Genomic DNA, 18,723 nt, shown 5'->3' on the forward strand with positions numbered 1-18,723 from the left:
TGTATTCTCCACAATCTAACCTCCCAATGGATGTGGTCTCGGGAGTGTCCTTTTTTCTGCATAAGAAAAAGAACATTTTCCCCAGGACAAACTAATGGTCCGCACAACTGTCAGTTGTGTAAAAAAAAGGCTGAAGCGACCTATTTCCATTCCAAGTACTGTCCTTTCTGTCCCCGAGTGTCATGAAGGACTACACGGCTTACCTGGTGCATTGGAAAGATTACGATGTAGCCGAGTACACTTATTACCGGTACGCAGCAGCTTGCCAACATAAGCACCGCCAAACCTCGTAGCGCGGTTCAGCAGGTAGTGTCATTTTCCCCAGGGACCCCTAGTGTCATCACATCGACACAATGCCGAAGTGACTAACAGAATAGGGAATGTCTTGGCTGCTATTGTAACCTCTGTTCCCTGATGGCATAGTGACCCTCCTGCCACAACACTACCCACTGAAATGGCTGAACTGTCTTGGCTACTCAGCACAAACCTGAATGAGTGGATTCAAGACACCTTTTATACCCGCATGTCCAGCGGGGTGGCATGCAAATTCCACTCACCAATTGTCATTTACCTTTTCTGAAGTATCAGGTGTTTGGGGATCCCAAGTGCGACCCCTATAGTCACAACGTCTCGTTCTCCCATCAGAGAATGAAGGTTACAACAGTTACCATGTTAATTGACTGGGAATTTGTCTACTTATTTGTATTTATGCTATAATTTGTACAATTCATAAGAAATCTTAAATAAAATTTATTTTTATAGATTTTATTTTTCACCATTTATATAAATTAATATAAATGTGAAATTTTATTTGCACATATTTAACAGTAAAAATGTGAAAAGAAGATACAAAAGAAAATGAACAGACAATTATGGTTTCAGATCGGTCACCTTTTTAATTGAGAAATCTTATTGTCATTTGTCACAAAGCTCAATCAATATAGTTAAAAACCAATAAGCATTTAATTCAATAAAGAAGGAAATTACACAAATAAGAGTATAGATCAAGACTTGCAAAGGGAAGTTACACAGAAAAAATAAAGAGGTTTATTTAATAAATGTCCTTATCCAGGGCAATGTAGTCATAATCACAGTGCATGATGTCAAGTCTGAAAAATGCAACATAACCAGAGAGGCCTGTGACGTGTACATGGCAAGTTATAATGACCGGCGTGTGAATTCATGTGTAAATTCAGCCACTAAAGTTCATCTACGCTTTAATGTGTTACATCTTTACACTATTCCATAGTCAAATTATTCTTCAGATAAACTGAGCAGTAACCAAAACACTGGAAACTTATGTAAAATTATGAACACTGTGTACACACTACAATAATGACACGTTCTCAATGGCTCAATGGCTAAAATGTAGTTGGTTTTACTGATAGACAATGTAAACAGAACTTAACCATCATAGTCAGTCCTCAAAAAATTTCCCCTGCTAATAAAATCAAACCTTTGCAGTAAAATGTCTGATTACCTCTGATTAGTACTTTGTAAAAAATGAAAAAATTAAAATCTGACTCTTGCGCACTTTAGAAGTGTCAGAGTGGAAATAACCCAGGTGTTTTTTATAGAGTTGAGGCTCGTTTCTTTTTGGAGAAGAACACTCTCCAGTTGTCCCAGTTGTTCCAGTCAAAGCCAACGGCTGGAGTACAAATTCCACCCGCGCCACATTTGTATCCAGCAGGGCAGCAGTGTTTCATATCATCACAGCACACCGCCTTTAGAGAGAGCAATAACAAAGGAAGGAATAGAGTGAAGGAAAGTAGAAGAGCAAGAATAGGAATTTGCCTAAGATAAACATTTACAGTTTGACTGCCATTTGAATTTACAGTCTGCTTGTTTCCATTCATATATTCAAAAGAAATTCATTCTTCGATGCAGCTATTGTGAACTGGAGCTCTAAATGAACACCTTTAATTTTCTGTTTAGCATATGATGCAGACAAATGAGGAAGTGCTCATATAACTACAAGCATAATTTACTGTTATATGTAAGATTTTAAGGGATGTAAAAAAAAAAGAAAGAAAAGTAAATTCTGTCATCATTTACTTACCCTCATGTTGGTCAAAACCTTTGCAACAAAAGAAGATAATCTGAAGAAATGTTTGTTTCTATATAATAAAAGTCATTGGTGTTCAAAACAACATTGGACCCCACTGACATTCATTGTATGGACAACCAACATTTCTTCAGATTTCTTTCGTGTTCCACAGAAGAGAGCAAGTTTGGAATGACACGAGGGTGAGTAAATGATGGCAGAAGTTTTTTTTATTTTTTTTTTTTATTATTTATTTCTGTGTTTTATGCTTACATTATTTTTACAACTATTTGCTAATAAGAAAATAAATATATTTCAAGATTTATTCTCTGAAAATAAGTATTTTTATCTTCTCAAGTAAGACACAATGGTGAGTAAATGATGACAACATTTTTGGGTGAACTATCAATTTAAAGTTGAATACTTTACCATAGAATACAGGCAACAGCCCCAGGAGGTCTGAGAGGTTGGACAACAGGTCTGACCATCTTGGCAACTATATCCACTACCACACTGAATGTCCTTTTCTGAGACACTTGGCTGTGGCTTTTGGACACCAATGTGGGCAAGTGGGACTCTTTCCACAATCAGCCAGGTGGTCTTCATGCAGGAGCGTTTACGCAAATCACACTTGTAGCCTTTGGGACAGCAGTGCTCCTGGTCTTGGCAGCAAACAGCCTATGAGGTTATAAGAGGTTTATTAAATATATTAAACGTAAATAAATCTTCTGTAGCCAGTCCACATACACATATCTTTACCTCAGGAAGAGGGCAGCAGCCCCATTCTCCTGTGGTTAGATGGCAGCAGGTCGAATCTGCAGAGCAACTCGATTGCTCATCGCACTTATTGGTGCCGAGATCAGAGTTTGGAGATAGTGAACTTTGAGCAGCAATTTTATTGTACCAGGGGATCACAACATCTCCCTTGATGCAAGACACATGGCTCACATCGCAACTATAGTGAGCCGGACAACAGTGTTCCCCATCTGTGCAACATACAGCCTGAAAAACAATGAGAAATAGATTCAATATGAAAATATTGACCTTCACAACATTCATATACCACAGTTCAAAAGTTTGGGGTTTGTTAGAATATCTCTTATTCTCATTTAGTGCTGCATTTACTTGATACAAAAATATCCGTAAACAGTAATATTGTGAAAAAAAAAAAAAAAACTGGCTTAATATATTTTTTTTATATAATTTATCCCTGTGATGCAAAGCTGAATTTTCAGCATCATAATTCCTGTCTTCAGTGTCCTTCAGAAATCATTAACTTAATATGTTGCTGATGTGTTGCTCAAGAAAGATTTATTATTATCAATGTTGAAAATTGTTTTGCTGTATAATATTTTTGCAGAAACCAAATATATATGATGTATATAGATAGTTATAAAATACAGCATTTATTTGAAATAAATATTTTCTAACAATGTCTTTACTGTCACTTTTGTTACTTGCTGAATAGAAGTATTGTTTTCTTTAAATATATATATATATATTACTGACCCCAACATTTTAAACCTTTTTGTATTTAGTATCTATTTTCAAGTCAGTGAGAAGTGTGCATATCTGTTATAAGCACAAGGAAGTATCTGATATACACATCGAAACAAAGGGCCCTCTTAACACTGTAGATGCAATGCCATGATTGTAAAACCAGGTAAACAGGCTCTAAAGATAAACAACAACCTGGAGAACTTGTTTAAGGATAATTTAGAAGATGTTTAGTAAGGGACAATGTACATCCAGCCGGTGGTTCTCTCAAAAATAACCCCCGACCGGATAATGAGGACCCCGACGCGAAGCTGGGAATAACATATCGCTGGATGGCGCTATTGACCAATCAGAATCAAGCATTCCACAGAGCCGTGTAATAAGCACAAATAAACATCTCTATTTTATGTACCAGTCACACTCACATTAGGCAGAGGGCAACAGCCCCATTTGTTGGTTTTTACAATAAGACAGCAAGTGGTGTGATCTGGACAGGAAGTATGTGCATCACATGGAACCCTGATATACTTCCCCACTTCCTCTTTCACTTCTTCATGCTGTCTCTGTTCCTCCTTATCTGAGGCTGGGATTATGTCTGACATAGGTACAGAGGTGGTGTTGCTATTACAGGTGAGTGTTACAATGTCACAAGTGGTGCCGTGTAGACAGCAGTGGAATCTATCCCTACAACACACAGCCTGCAGACAAAACACCCTGACTTTTAGTTATTTTTTATGATTAATTGATTATAATAATATTTGCACTATTAGTATTTGTTGATAGGAAAACTAATTCATGATATACACTACCTTTCAAAAGTTCAGTAAGATGATTTTTGAAAGAAATTAATACTTTTATTCAGCAAGGATTAATTAAATTGATCAAAATTAACAACGACAAAACAAAACAGTTCTGTTACAAAAACTATTTATATTTCAAACAAATGATGTCCGTTTGAACTTTTATAAAATAATCTTGAAAAAAAGTGCATCACCGTTTCCACAAAACTCTTAAGCAGCACAATTGTTTTCAACATTGATTGTTTCTTGAGCAGCAAATCAGCATATTAGAATGATTTCTGAAGGATCATGTGACACTGGAATAGACTGGAATAATGATGCTGAAAATTCAGCTTTGGCATCACATGAATAAATTACATTTTAAACATATTTAAAACGTATGTAATACATTTAAAATTACATATTAAAGGGGGGGTACAATGGTGTTTCATGTATTCAGAGTTGTTTACAGTGTTAAAGAGATGGATTCTCATGCTAATAATGGCCAAAGTTTGAAAAGTTATTTTGAACGAATAACAGAGAATTTCTGTGCTGAAAATCATACTTCCGGATTGCAACACGTTTCGGCTGTTTTTTTTCTATCGTAGATCTAATGACGTAGACCAGAGTGGAACTCCTTATATGAGCATTGCTCTCGGAAAAGCGCGTTCACGCACACGTCGACCAGAGGAGAGAAAGACCGCGCTCATCGACGCGCTACTTCCGGAAATCATCAGCAGCAGCGCTAAATAGGAATGGTTGATGTCAAGAATGTCTCCAAAAAAGTGTGTTTTGGGATGTGAGGGAAAGTTTACCTTGTTCAGCTTCCCAAAGAACCCAGTGTTACTGGAACAGTGGATGCAGTTTGTATTTCCGGGACAGCAAAGGAGTGTGGCATGTGCGGTTTTGTGTTCTGGTCATTTCAGTGACGAATGTTTTATTAACAAGGCCCAGGCCGTCGCTGGATTTGCAAACCAAATACTATATATATATAGTAATATGGCCTACCGCACCACGATCGATAATAAGCAAACCTTCCCGGGCGCTCCCGCTTGACTCTATAGCTCCGCCCACGCCCAGAATCAAGGACCTCGGCTTTTTCCGGTTAGAATCGGAAAGCTGTATTTTTATTTTATTAATATGATGAAACTAAAGACTTTTTGGAGATATGAAGGACGCACTATTACTCTATAGGTACTCAAGATTAACATGAGATTGACTGAAACTAAGTATTTTACCCCCCCTTTAATATCACAATACTAAAAGGTCTTATTATTTTACAGTTTGATTTCTCAGATAAATGTTGCTGGGCACTTGAACATTCAGGGAAACAGGGACTGAGGGATATTACCAAGAGCAATAAATTCAAAGTTGAAAACAGAGTGTATATTTTCTCATTTGGTTACTCATGCAAGATTAGATTAGTATTTTTCCTTTGAGATATACTGTACCTCAGGCAAGGGACAGCAAGCCCAGTCTCCGTCGACATTTTTACAGCAAGTGTTGGATTCAGGACAAATGTGACTAGAGTCGCAATTCACGTTCTCATTTGACCTTTGACCTGCGACTCTAGGGTGAGTAGGCATCTTTTCCAGCCAGGGTGAAGAGCCTGAAGGGTCTTCACATGACCCGGCAGCAACGTTACAAGTCTTACCATGAGGACAGCAGTGGATGAAGTCGTTACAACACACGGCCTAAAGAGAAAATTAATGCACAACTTTAACTTTACCCAATACACATCTCTACATTAGGATTTGCTATGCGAGACGGAGATGTATTGGTCGATCTACTTGTCAAAGGGTGATTTACCTGTGGCAGAGGACAGCAGGCCCATCCTCCATCTTTAGTCTTGCAGCACGTGGTCCCATCTGGACAGCTCGCAGTGCCATTACAGGGAACATCTGAATACACTGAAGACACTAGAAGTCAAAGAAACAGATTAAGAACGAGTATATCTGAGTATTCATGTGTCTGCGTGTGATGGATTCAGTGCTTTGAACTACCTTGAGTAACAGCCGCATTCTGACTGCTGATTGGTTGGACGGGCATCTTCTCCAGCCAAGGCGTAGAGCCTGAAGGGTCTTCACATGTTTCGGCAGCAACGTTACAAATCATACCATGAGGACAGCAGTGGATGAAGTCGTTACAACACACGGCCTACAGAGACAATTAATGCACAACTTTAACTTTACCCAATACACATCTCTACATCTGGATTTGGTATGCGAGACGGAGATGTATTGGTCGATCTACTTGTCAAAGGGTGATTTACCTGTGGCAGAGGACAGCAGGCCCATCCTCCATCTTTAGTCTTACAGCACGTGGTCCCATCTGGACAGCTTGCAGTGTCATTACAGGGAACGTCAGAGTCTGAATATGCAGAAAATGGAGAGGTTTATGTTAAATGTGTACATGTGTGTTTGGTTTCAGTGCTTTGGAGTGTTTGTTGACCTACTTTGTGAGTCAATCACATTCTGACTGAAGACTGGTTGGACGGGCACCTGCTCCACCCAGGGCACACCAGAACATGAAGGGTCTTCACATGACCCGGCAGCAACGTTACATATCTTACCATGAGGACAACAGTGGGTGAAGTCGTTACAACACACAGCCTACAGAGAAAATGAAGGTGCTCCTTTAACTCAGTACACAAAATATCAACATTTACAAAAAAAGATGTACCTTTTCATGGTGCTGGATGACTACCATATCTAAAAACCATGGTATCTGCATGCTACTCAGAGGTATTACCATGGAATATGATGAACCCCTTCATAGGGACCACCATCATAAAATAAAAATATATTTTCATGTAAAAAGTCCTCTCATCATATTAGAATGACTTATGAAGGATCATGTGACACTGAAGACTAGAGTAATGATGCTGAAAATCCAGCCTTGACATCATTAAATTATATTTAAAAATATATTAAAATGGAGAATTATTATTTTAAATCTTTATAATATTTCTTAATATTACTAGTTGGTTTTTATTGTATTTATTGTATAAATGCAGCCTTGGTGAGAAAAAGAGTCTTCTTTAGAAAACATTACAAACTAGTATATATTGTCAAAGTATTTAAATTATATCTAGAAAATATATTTACTGAAGTTGACAGCATACTTTTTTATTTTTGACCTACAACAGGAGTAATGTTAGATGTATAGCAGTTAAAATAAATAAACTAAAAATCAATTTTGTTTTTATTTTTCTAATAATTTTTTTCTTTATTTTTAAAATGATCTATGGACCCCCAAGCATCCCCAGTGCAAACCATCTCTGGCTCTGTAGTTATTGGAGAGATGTTACGGCTGAGATTGAGCACTGATACTGCTTAAGTAGTAGATCAGGTGAGGTGATTTACCTGTGGCAGAGGACAGCAGGCCCATCCTCCATCTTTAGTCTTACAGCACGTGGTCCCATCTGGACAGCTCGCAGTGCCATTACAGGGAACATCTGAATACACTGAAGACACTAGAAATGAGAGAATCAGTTTAATGGGGTCATTAACTGCATTTTTATTATTTTATAATGTTTCCTGAGGTACACTTATAATGTTAGTATGATTTTTACATAAAAAAAAATCATCATTTATAAATATAAGGTCATTTTATACCCTGACTTTAGCCCTCTGATTTGAACGTTCTGTTGTAAGGTACGTGTCTGCTGTGAGACTAGTGTAAACGCTCACTGCTGTGATTGGCTAACATCTTTGCATATGAAATAAGTATTACATGTGGAACTCTCTTGAAATCTTTTACTACATTTTTACTATTACAGCTGTCGAGATTAACTAATCGTAAAAAGTGTTGATTATAGCATTATATTTAGATCTACTCCCGATGCATGAATAGTTGCAGTGATGAGCATTAGCCAGTGACATACATGTCTGTTTAGCGCATGAATGCAGTGATCTCATCATTGCTCGATTTCTGCCCTCTCACGCATGCTTTCATCATAACTAACAGTGCAGATATGATGTAAATAAGAGATTCATTGTGTAGTGTAGACAGCGTCATTGATTATATAATGGGAGTTTTGGCGAGAGTCTAGAATTCAGTCACTGATAAACTTGTGCTGCGTGATTGACAGCCCTAGCGATTGTAAAGGGAGCGTTCTTTGATCGCTTCCTGTACATAATTTTATCACAATTTAAATAACAGATTATTTTCATTCTACTAAGAGGTACAATATGAAGTTGACCGTTTAGTCACTGGCTGGATTTACTGACGCATAAACAGAAGTAAACGATTTTGAGACAAAGAACGTCTGACTGTTCATGAATCATTACATATCAGAAATCATAGATTAAGCATTAGAATTAGCATGGTTACTTATATGTTGTGGCATTACTGTTGGGTCCATATCTTACAGTAAAAGTCTGTTTGCAAAACATGCACTGAAATTGCGACTGATTTACCAAAGAATCCACAGTGATGTGTATCAAACAAACAAATAATGCTCTACTTAGACATTCACATAGTTGAAAATAAATAACCATTTTCCTAGCATTAGGATCCTTTGGAAGGTAATGTTATTTTTAGTCCAGTCATCTTGTATCTCTCTTCTCTGCCAGTGGGCGGGGCCAAAGATGTGATGATGTAGAAGTAGGTGTTGATCTGATTCTACAGAGGCCGTATTTCGTTGCACTATTACATCATAATGTGATAAAATCCAAAATGAGTAGTCTCCGGAGCTTGGTTTCAATAAAAGCTGTTTTTGGACTAAAGAGGAAGTTTTGAGTTCTGGAACTTACAGGATTTTTTTATGTCAAAAGATCAAAGACTATTTGATTTCTCAATTCATGACCCCTTTAAGAAATAATAAAATAGTGGTTTTATACTGTGTCTGCGTGTGATGGATTCAGTGCTTTGAACTACCTTGAGTAACAGCCGCATTCTGACTGCTGATTGGTTGGACGGGCATCTTCTCCAGCCAAGGCGTAGAGCCTGAAGGGTCTTCACATGACCCGGCAGCAACGTTACAAATCTTACCATGAGGACAGCAGTGGATGAAGTCGTTACAACACACAGCCTACAGAGAAAATTAATGCACAACTTTAACTTTACCCAATACACATCTCTACATCTGGATTTGCTATGCGAGACGGAGATGTATTGGTCGATCTACTTGTCAAAGGGTGATTTACCTGTGGCAGAGGACAGCAGGCCCATCCTCCATCTTTAGTCTTGCAGCACGTGGTCCCATCTGGACAGCTCGCAGTGCCATTACAGGGAACGTCTGAATAAACTGAAGACACTAGAAGTCATAGAAACAGATTAAGAACGAGTATATCTGAGTATTCATGCGTCTGCGTGTGATGGATTCAGTGCTTTGAACTACCTTGAGTAACAGCCGCATTCTGACTGCTGATTGGTTGGACGGGCATCTTCTCCAGCCAAGGCGTAGAGCCTGAAGGGTCGTCACATGACCCGGCAGCAACGTTACAAGTCTTACCATGAGGACAGCAGTGGGTGAAGTCGTTACAACACACGGCCTACAGAGACAATTAATCCACAACTTTAACTTTACCCAATACACATCTCTACATTAGGATTTGCTATGCGAGACGGAGATGTATTGGTCGATCTACTTGTCAAAGGGTGATTTACCTGTGGCAGAGGACAGCAGGCCCATCCTCCATCTTTAGTCTTACAGCACGTGGTCCCATCTGGACAGCTCGCAGTGCCATTACAGGGAACGTCAGAGTCTGAATATGCAGTAGGCAAAGAAAATGACAGAAACAGTTTGGGAAGTGTTATATTTTATGTGTACATATAATGAATGTATTGTCATCTACACATTTCCACATACTTTCTGCACCAGGCAATGTAGTCATTGGGTTTCCAGCAGTAGTGTGTTGTCTGGTTGTAGTGACTTCAGCTTCAGCTCTCATTTCTGTAGCTTTTGAATGAGAGAAATTAAAATGCAGAATTATTCAGTGGAAGACTCCACTGGAAGTTATCAGAAAAAATTAAAAATCTCTGGGACAATAGCCTACGTTTGTGATCTTCCCATTCAGCCCTAAGGCGAGCAGGGAACTTGGCCCACATGGGCAGCTCCTGATTGGTGGAGGACATGCATTTATTGCCTTCAACATCACAAACACTGTCCTCTGGGCAACAGTGGATTTTATCATCACACCATACAGCCTAAAGAAAACGCACATGACAGAGAAAAGAATGCAAGTGAAAACTTTGGGAAAGGTCATTTTTTTTCAATGATTCTTGTTCGATTCTTTGATTAATAGGAACAGGATAACAGGATGTATAAATATATATTTTTTGTAACAATGTCTTTACTGTCACTTTTTCAATTTAAGATAAGATATATATAAGAATATATATACACACATATTTATTTAAACATGTTTCTCCAACCGTGAAAAAAAATTGCATGTCTGCACATATTACTGTATCGAAACTGTACCCATACCCTTGGTAACGGGCAGCATGCCCATTGACCATCTTCTGTCGAACAACACGTGGTGTCCACAGGACACTCTGACTTCCCATCTCCGCAAAGAACAGTCACAACTTGTTCTAAAAACAACCACATGACAAAAATGTAGTTGAAATACACAAAGATGATTTACATTTATTCCCCATCAAAATTACAAGATTTAATCTGTAAATGCTAAATATAATAATAACGATAACTATATTGATGTCCACACCAACTTACGATAACTTTGTTTATTATAAGCACTTTGCAATTATGCCATTTGCCGCAGTAAATACTTGGGCTTTATGAAGCAGGATGGAAACTGATTGGCTGTAAATGTTTTTATAGTTCATCAGCTGGAAAAAAATGTTCTGAAAGTAATTCCAATGCTATTGTTCCTCGTTATAGCTGTGGTTCATAGTTATAGTTATCATTATAGTTATCGTTCTTGGTGTGACCGGGCCTAAAAACCATAATACATTTATGTGGGATAATGTATGTTTTAATTATTAAACTCTCTGGTCCACCTTCATTCCTTCACTCTCTTCGATACCTTTTTGTTTGACACATGAACTGCTGTCTGCACTACATTCATGGTCTTTTGGGCAGCAGTGTTTCCCGTCTGAGCACACAAGGCCCTGAAACCACCAAAACTATAGTCAGCATCACAGCCAAAACAATTCTTAATCCATTTATATAATCATTTAGAATTTATTGGCTCTCAAATATTAATCTGTCCATATAGGTTTCTGTTTTAGCCACACACAACCTTCTTTTGGGACAGGGTACTACTGATACAGGCCATTCGGACGAGGACTCATATTCCTGAAAATTTTTTACTTACTTGTGCTACTGGACAACATCCATAAGATGAAGCCATCAGCAGACAGGAGAACTCAGCAGGACAGAAAGAGCCGTCAGGACACGTGATGTCGTCTTCACTTACAGGTAATGAGGGGATCATTCTAAACGACTGAGGAACAAGAATTACTAAGACAGTACAAACAGCTCTGAGTACTATCATTTCATCATTTTATATCATTTCTCACTTTGGGAAAGTCTGTCTGTTTAGCCGGTCTCCTCTCCACCAATGGCAGTGTATGTGTGGCGTTTATACATGTTAAGTCCATAATACTGCACAGCATGCGTTCAGGACAGCAGTGCATGTGGTCCTCACAACACTCTCCCTACACATAAACACAATTATACACATGCATGAGCTGATCATTTAACACTTCAGTGAGCAATACAACACTGAAGCTGATCAGGTGACAGGCAACCTCCTGATTACAGCTTCATTGCTTTGAGTTCTTTGAATAGTAAGATAAACGAGTTAAATAGTGAAGTCATTTGCATGTTGATACTACACGAGTGCCTTATCATGACCTTTATAAAAAAACTGACACTGCGTATGTGTCTAGTAAAGGGTGCTATTAAAGAATATCTGACAGAGCATAAAAAATGAGTGACCGCAGAACACTTTGGCTTCCATATCAATGTGCAATTAACTGTCTAATCTGATCTGCTTTCTACAACATGCACTATATTCCTAGAATATCTGAAACTAATACTCTGAAATTGAACTGTCTTTCCCCCGTTTCACAGACAAGGCTTAAGCTAGTCCCAGACTAAAACGCATGTTTGAGCTGTTGTAACTTAAAGCAACTTGCAGTGGCATATCTTAAAATATGTCAGTGCCATTGTTTTGTCTCAAGATTCACACCAGTAATGTTTTTTTTTCCCTAAGGCACATTTATAGAATCTACTTAAATGTCCTAATTAAACTAAGACCTAATCATGGCTTAATCTAAGTCCTGTCTGTGAAACCAGGCCTTTAAGTATCTGTCACTAGTTCAGCCTCTCACGTGATGGAACGGGCAGCAGCTGAACTCTCCGGTGGGATCCTGGCAGCATGTCTGGCCTGCCTCACAGACTTCATTGTTGGGGCACTGCGAGCAAGCAACCAGGGTCACCAAAGCGAGGCCTACAGTCAGTTTCAACATCTGGGTGGAAAGAGAGAGAGTTCAAATGTTAAAACTAACAGATTTAAAATGTGAAATGCGACTAATGTGTTTAAGTGGAAACATTATGCAAACAGTCATAAAAACAGACTGCAACCCATCAGACCTTCACATCTCAGATGCAGGGTCACCATTTTTTTTTTTTTTGGATGTACAGTTCACTGCATGTATTCTCTTGCATATATAACAGTGCAAGTATGTAGTTTTAATTCTGGTATCGCTTCCTCTTTCACATCTAGAAATATTATGCTCATCATCACCAGAGAATCTATGCTGACCTCAGAAACGATAACTGAATCTAAGGATTATGAATGTTTTAGAGAACGTTTTTCAAATCCAGCAAAAATAAATTTGGATATACAGTTGGTCAGTGTCTTTGTCTTATTTCTGAGGGCACAGCAAGGAAACTAGTCCATTAAAAATGTGCAATTTTATTTCCTTTTCTAAACAAATGGAAATTCCCTTGTTTGCCAAACCAACAGAGTGCAGCAAAAATGAGGAACTGTGAATGTTGTATTTCACCTGTTGGTAAAATACGCACCTAGTTGCTTTTTACCCTAAACATAATGCTAAAATTAATAATTATTTTATTCAGAAACACCAACAAACCTCTTCTGAAGTAAACATACGAGAAAAATGCTCTTTGATTCAACTTAACTTTTTATGTAGGCTAATGTCTGAACAGGTGAATTTGTAAACAGTTGAAAGTGAATGACCAGTCAGTGGATGCGTAGGGTCCAAGTTACCGATCTGTGAGCACTGAGCAGAGATAAATGTTTTAGATAGTAAATAAATAAACAAATAAAACTACATCCATCTGTCCATTTAATTGTCTTTCACAGTTTGGAAGCCTACATAAATTAAAATGAAATAATAATAATAATGATTATATCTAATAATAATAAAAACTTCTACAATTCTAAACAGACGATCGTGTAAGGGCAAAGAGTATATCAAAGTTTAATTTATAATTTCGTGAGTCAATTCATTGTAGGGAAAAAAATCCTATAGCAACGAGTGACGCGTGATGCTGCTTGAAGCAACATGCACAAAACACTTTTGAACGAAACTACAATTCAGTTTAAAAATACGCAAAGACGAATGAAAGATATGCAAGACCTACCTTGTCTCCTGGCAAAGCTCCCGCACGGTGCTGGAATAAAGAATTTTTTACCTCTTAAATAACTTAGACTTCTCAAGCTCCGCCTATTTTAGAGGACAACCTTTGGTTAATGTAACTGTCAATTATTCACAGAGGCGTGTCATCCGTGTTTGATTACAAGGAAATGCACATGCAGTGGTGTCAATTCATCAAAAACCAGGGTATGGCAGGCAGAGACCATGATGATGTCATCCGATCCAATCTTATTCCCTTGACGTGAGAGTCACACTTTCTTTACACAACCTTTTCCAGCACTTCAAAGCTCAAAAGTCTGAATATTATCCAATTTAAATGTTATTTTGTATATGATTACCAAAAACATTTTTGTTCATCGTACAAAGGTTGTCACCATTTGTAAAACTAAAAAGCAATCAATCATAAACCATAGCCAATCAGAACAGCGTGTGGGCGGGCTCTAGAGTGCACTAGATTGATCTTGACGACACTCGCAATGAAATGGTGGATAAGGTTTTTTGTTTGTTTCTTTTTTGCATTCGAACATTAACATAACAGGCTAACATGAGTAAAACTATAAGACTTCACAGACTGAGATATAAGAATTGGTATTACATAGTAGGCTACTAGCCTACAATAATAATACATAAATAAAAATCCGGTTTTTTACGTTCTTTTAATATTTAGATAGGGTTAGCTATTTTTTAAATATATTATACGGGTGCAGTTGTGAAAACTTTACATTCGTGAATAAAATATTTTTTATAAGAAATAGACAATTTGAACAAAGTCTACATTTTTGTCCTCCAGTCCAAATGTAGGCCTACACCAAATTTCATCATATCCCAAGTAATAGACGGGGGGAAAGGATTTGTTATCTTTTATTTAAAAGACTACATTTCTCTCCGAAACGGTAGGAAATTAAATTAGATTGAATGGAGGATTTTAACTGTGACAAGATGATTGACAGGGCAGTTTACAGTGACAGGATGCACGCGACAGATCTGTCCGTTAAAGATGACGAAGTAGTATATCTCAAAGCTTGCCTACTTTTTTGCTACACACTCAAAAGTATATACTTTTTTTTCACAAAAAGAGTACATACTTTTAGGTCGTAGTATAAGTAGGCGAATTGGGACCCAGCCCATAAGTCTGATTGGACATCCATGACATGCGGAGTTCCTCAAGGCTCAATTCTTGCGCCACTCCTATTCAACCTGTACATGCTCCCAATGAGCCAAATAATGAGAAAGAACCAAATCTCTTGCCACAGCTATGCAGACGACACACAGATCTACTTAGCCCTATCGCCTAACGATTACAGCCCCATTGGCTCCCTGTTCCAATGCATTGATGAAGTAAACAGCTGGATGTGCCAAAACTTTCTTCAGTTAAACAAAGACAAAACGGAAGTCATTGCGTTTGGAAACAAAGATGAAGATCTCAAGGTGAATGCATACCTTCACTCTAGAGGTCAAACAACTAAAAATCAAGTCAGGAATCTTGGTGTGTCTCTAGAGTCAGACCTTAGCTTCAGTAGTCATGTCAAAGCAATAACTAAATCAGCATACTATCATCTGAAAAATATTGCAAGAATTAAATGCTTTGTTTCCAGTCAAGACTTAGAGAAACTTGTGCATGCTTTCATCACCAGCAGGGTGGATTATTGTAATGGACTCCTTACTGGCCTTCCCCAAAAGATCATAAGACAGTTGCAGCTCGTACAGAACGCTGCCGCCAGGATCCTGAGCAGAACCAGAAAATATGAACACATCACACCAGTCCTCAGGTCTTTACACTGGCTCCCAGTCACATGTAGGATTGATTTTTTAAAGTATTATTACTGGTATATAAATCATTTAATGGCATTGGACCTCAATACATTGCAGATATGCTCACTGAATATAACCCAACAGATCACTCAGATCATTAGGATCACATCAACTAGAAATACCAAGGGTTCAAGGAGAGTCCGCTTTTAGCTACTGTAGCCACATTCAAATCCAGACTCAAAACACATCTGTTAAGCTTTGCATTTACTGAATGAGCACTGTGCCACTGTGCGTCCGACTGTTTGCACTGTATTTTATTTTTTTATTCTAAACTGTTTTAATTATTCTTATTTCTTTTGATTATTTTAATTTCTTCTATGTAAAGCACTTTGAATTACCATTGCGTATGAAATGTGCTATATAAATAAACTTGCCTTGCCTTGCCTATGATTTCCTGAGATGTTGAAAACTGTAATCTCCTTTTATACGACCATGGGATAGCTTTCCCTCAAAAGACAATTTCTTCTACAATTTCTATAATATCTCATCTTAGTACACTTCTTACTTCTTAGTTCGTTTCTTACACTTCGATGACGTCAGTGACAAAAACGTCACGTCACTGGCATGGTACCACTGTGGGCTAAGTAACGTTATGTCTACTCTACTGCTACTCTGACTGAACTGACTGATTTTAACAGTATGGACAGGGAACTGTACAAGTTAACACTAAAAACAGCATTTAAGTAAAAAAATGAATCATCAAATGAAATAAAACTGCATATGAATGAAACGTATACTGATTCTTATATAGACTGCTGTCACTTTAAGAACTACAGTAATGCAGCGATAGTTGATACACACACGATTTTTAACAGATGTTTACATTAACTTAAGACAAAAACCAACTGTTTAACAAGACTACTAAACAAGAATTTAGTTTAGTGCACGCGCTCGACAGCTGGCTGTGCATTGCGTTTAGGAGTTTGCGCACGTCAAATTTAACTGGCAAGGAGCTCTGCCGCGTCTCTCATACAGTTTGAAAGCGGCTGAAATCACACTAACAAGTATCTTGTGGGTGTCGTCGATGGTTATTACTTATATTGGATAGCACCCTCAATGTCAAATTAATTTAGCAAGGTGAACTACGGTGAAGGTGAACAACTAAGGGGTGAGTGGAACTTGTTTACAGGACCCGCCGTGGTCACATTTATGCCACAGTCATTTTTGCAATCAGGTTATTCGGTCATTGATGGCATCGGAGGTGTTATATTCGCTTGTTGGACAGATCACAATTTTTGAACATGCTCTTGAGATGCCATTTTGCTGGAGCTGTCAAGGTAGCCTCCCATGTCAGTGACGTCACGGACCAATTAGAGTTCAAGATGGCTGCGCCCTAGTAACAAAACAACAAACTACTTCAGCAGTTTTAAGTGTCCACAAATAACTATAATACACCGTTACTTCCTATTTCGTTTAATTTCCCCTTTAAGACTAAGAGGTTTGCCCGTTTTCATTTTTTAAGGCCAGATCTAATTCTTTCACAGTAAAGTCTGAATACAGTGAAGTATTTTTCTCCCCCTCTTCCATCCATTTGCCATTATATCCATAAATTTCCTAAGAATTGTTTCTAAGATTAACTCCACAAGGTATTGAATATTCTCTGATTTTGTATTTAAAATGGCATACATTTCTTAACAATTTCAGTTATAAGCCTCTTTATACAGCTATATAGGCCTACAATAGTCTTCCTGAATCAATAGTCAACATTACATTTCCAATATCCTTTAGTTTTATGGGAGTCTCCCTTTGGTTTTAAACTTAAATCAATTAAAAATTAGTTTATGGTGCACTAGATCCTACTAGAACACTTATATACATAAAAATAGCCCCAGTGCCAAGCCAATCAATTCTCGATCTAGCATTTGCATTGGGTTTAATCCAAGAAAACGGTCTAATGTCTGGATTGTGAAGTCACCAAATATCAATCAAGAGGTTTTAGGTGCAGAATGCTATATGTTATTGATTCGAGTAATAACATTTTAATTGCCTATCTCACTCATATGGGGCTGTTTACACTCAGTTCGGATAGCTATCTGATTTATCAAAACGATTCCATTTACAACTGGGCTGCGTTCAGCCTCGACAAAACGTTACACAACGTTTTTTAAACAGAACGGTGATGCGTTGAACACACTGTTCTGATGACGCAAGAGTTGATGAGAAGGCCTGTTCTTTGTGAAGAATTTTCGGAGCCTGGTGAAGTCGGTATAAATATGTGTTTAATACTACAAAATATGCCCGATGTTACATACTGCACTTGACGCACAGAACAAAAGAGAACATTCCAATCGAGTGAAGGGATTTGTGGAAACTGGAAACATTTTACCTAATTCAGACTAAAACATCTATTTAGCCTCACATACTGACTTTATTTGTAGTTCATACTGTTTTAATACCCTGTATTTTCTTTCTCATTTTTAGGAAAAGCACTTAATTTATACCATTGTTTATTTTTATACCAAATGTCATACACTTGCAATGAAGCTAAAAATATAAACATCTAACTTACATCATTATTATGTTGATATCCTATATTTTTACAATAAAACTTACGACAAACATGTCTTCTAATATCCTCAGTTGTTGCGTATACCGAGCTGCATCGAAAACATTTGTAAATTACTTTCCTTGGACCCATTGTGCGAGTTTACTTTAATACCGCGTGCTTTATGTTGCTGCTGATTGGACTGCAGTTCTGACACACCCACGTGACCAAACAAGAGAAAACGTATCTCAAAGCCCGTTGCGTACGTTTATATACTGTCTATGGTTGCGTACCGGTGCACGCCGTTTCCAGGAAATTACACAATGAAAAAAAAAACCTTACAGATATAAAATAATAAATTAAAACAAATAAATAAACATATTACGTTCAACCCGGAAACCGTAGCAAAACGTTGCGCACCGTTTTGAACTTGAACGTGCCCCTGGTTACATTACGGATACGGAAACGGATGTAAATCCGATCTTCAATTCCCTCGCTATATG

At 37.8% G+C, this 18,723-nt stretch overlaps 1 protein-coding gene across 12 annotated transcripts; it reads right to left on the minus strand.

The window, feature by feature from the left end:
* Positions 1–773: 773 nt before the first annotated feature.
* On the minus strand, positions 774–18,392 carry grna (granulin a). 12 transcript variants are annotated; one of them, XM_079629680.1, is made up of 21 exons: positions 18,289–18,392; positions 12,631–12,768; positions 11,815–11,952; positions 11,610–11,738; positions 11,319–11,403; positions 10,757–10,863; positions 10,323–10,473; positions 10,136–10,219; positions 9,934–10,031; positions 9,665–9,818; positions 9,471–9,580; positions 9,202–9,355; positions 7,686–7,795; positions 6,776–6,932; positions 6,593–6,690; positions 6,324–6,477; positions 6,130–6,230; positions 5,772–6,014; positions 2,804–3,046; positions 2,474–2,722; positions 774–1,724 (listed from the first exon to the last, which is right to left on the minus strand). In XM_079629680.1, exons 1-21 carry the CDS (start codon positions 18,295–18,297, stop codon positions 1,572–1,574), a joined length of 2,865 nt encoding a protein of 954 aa, XP_079485806.1. In that variant the 5' UTR covers positions 18,298–18,392; the 3' UTR covers positions 774–1,571. The 12 variants fall into 12 exon arrangements, with proteins under 12 accessions (XP_079485806.1, XP_079485801.1, XP_079485804.1 ...); XM_079629675.1 differs by having other exon boundaries at positions 6,130–6,239; positions 18,289–18,391; XM_079629678.1 differs by having other exon boundaries at positions 10,136–10,225; positions 18,289–18,391.
* Between the last annotated feature and the right edge of the window lie 331 nt (positions 18,393–18,723).

Source organism: Phoxinus phoxinus, assembly GCF_949152265.1.
Source record: "Phoxinus phoxinus genome assembly, chromosome: 1".
NCBI lineage: Eukaryota > Metazoa > Chordata > Actinopteri > Cypriniformes > Leuciscidae > Phoxinus > Phoxinus phoxinus.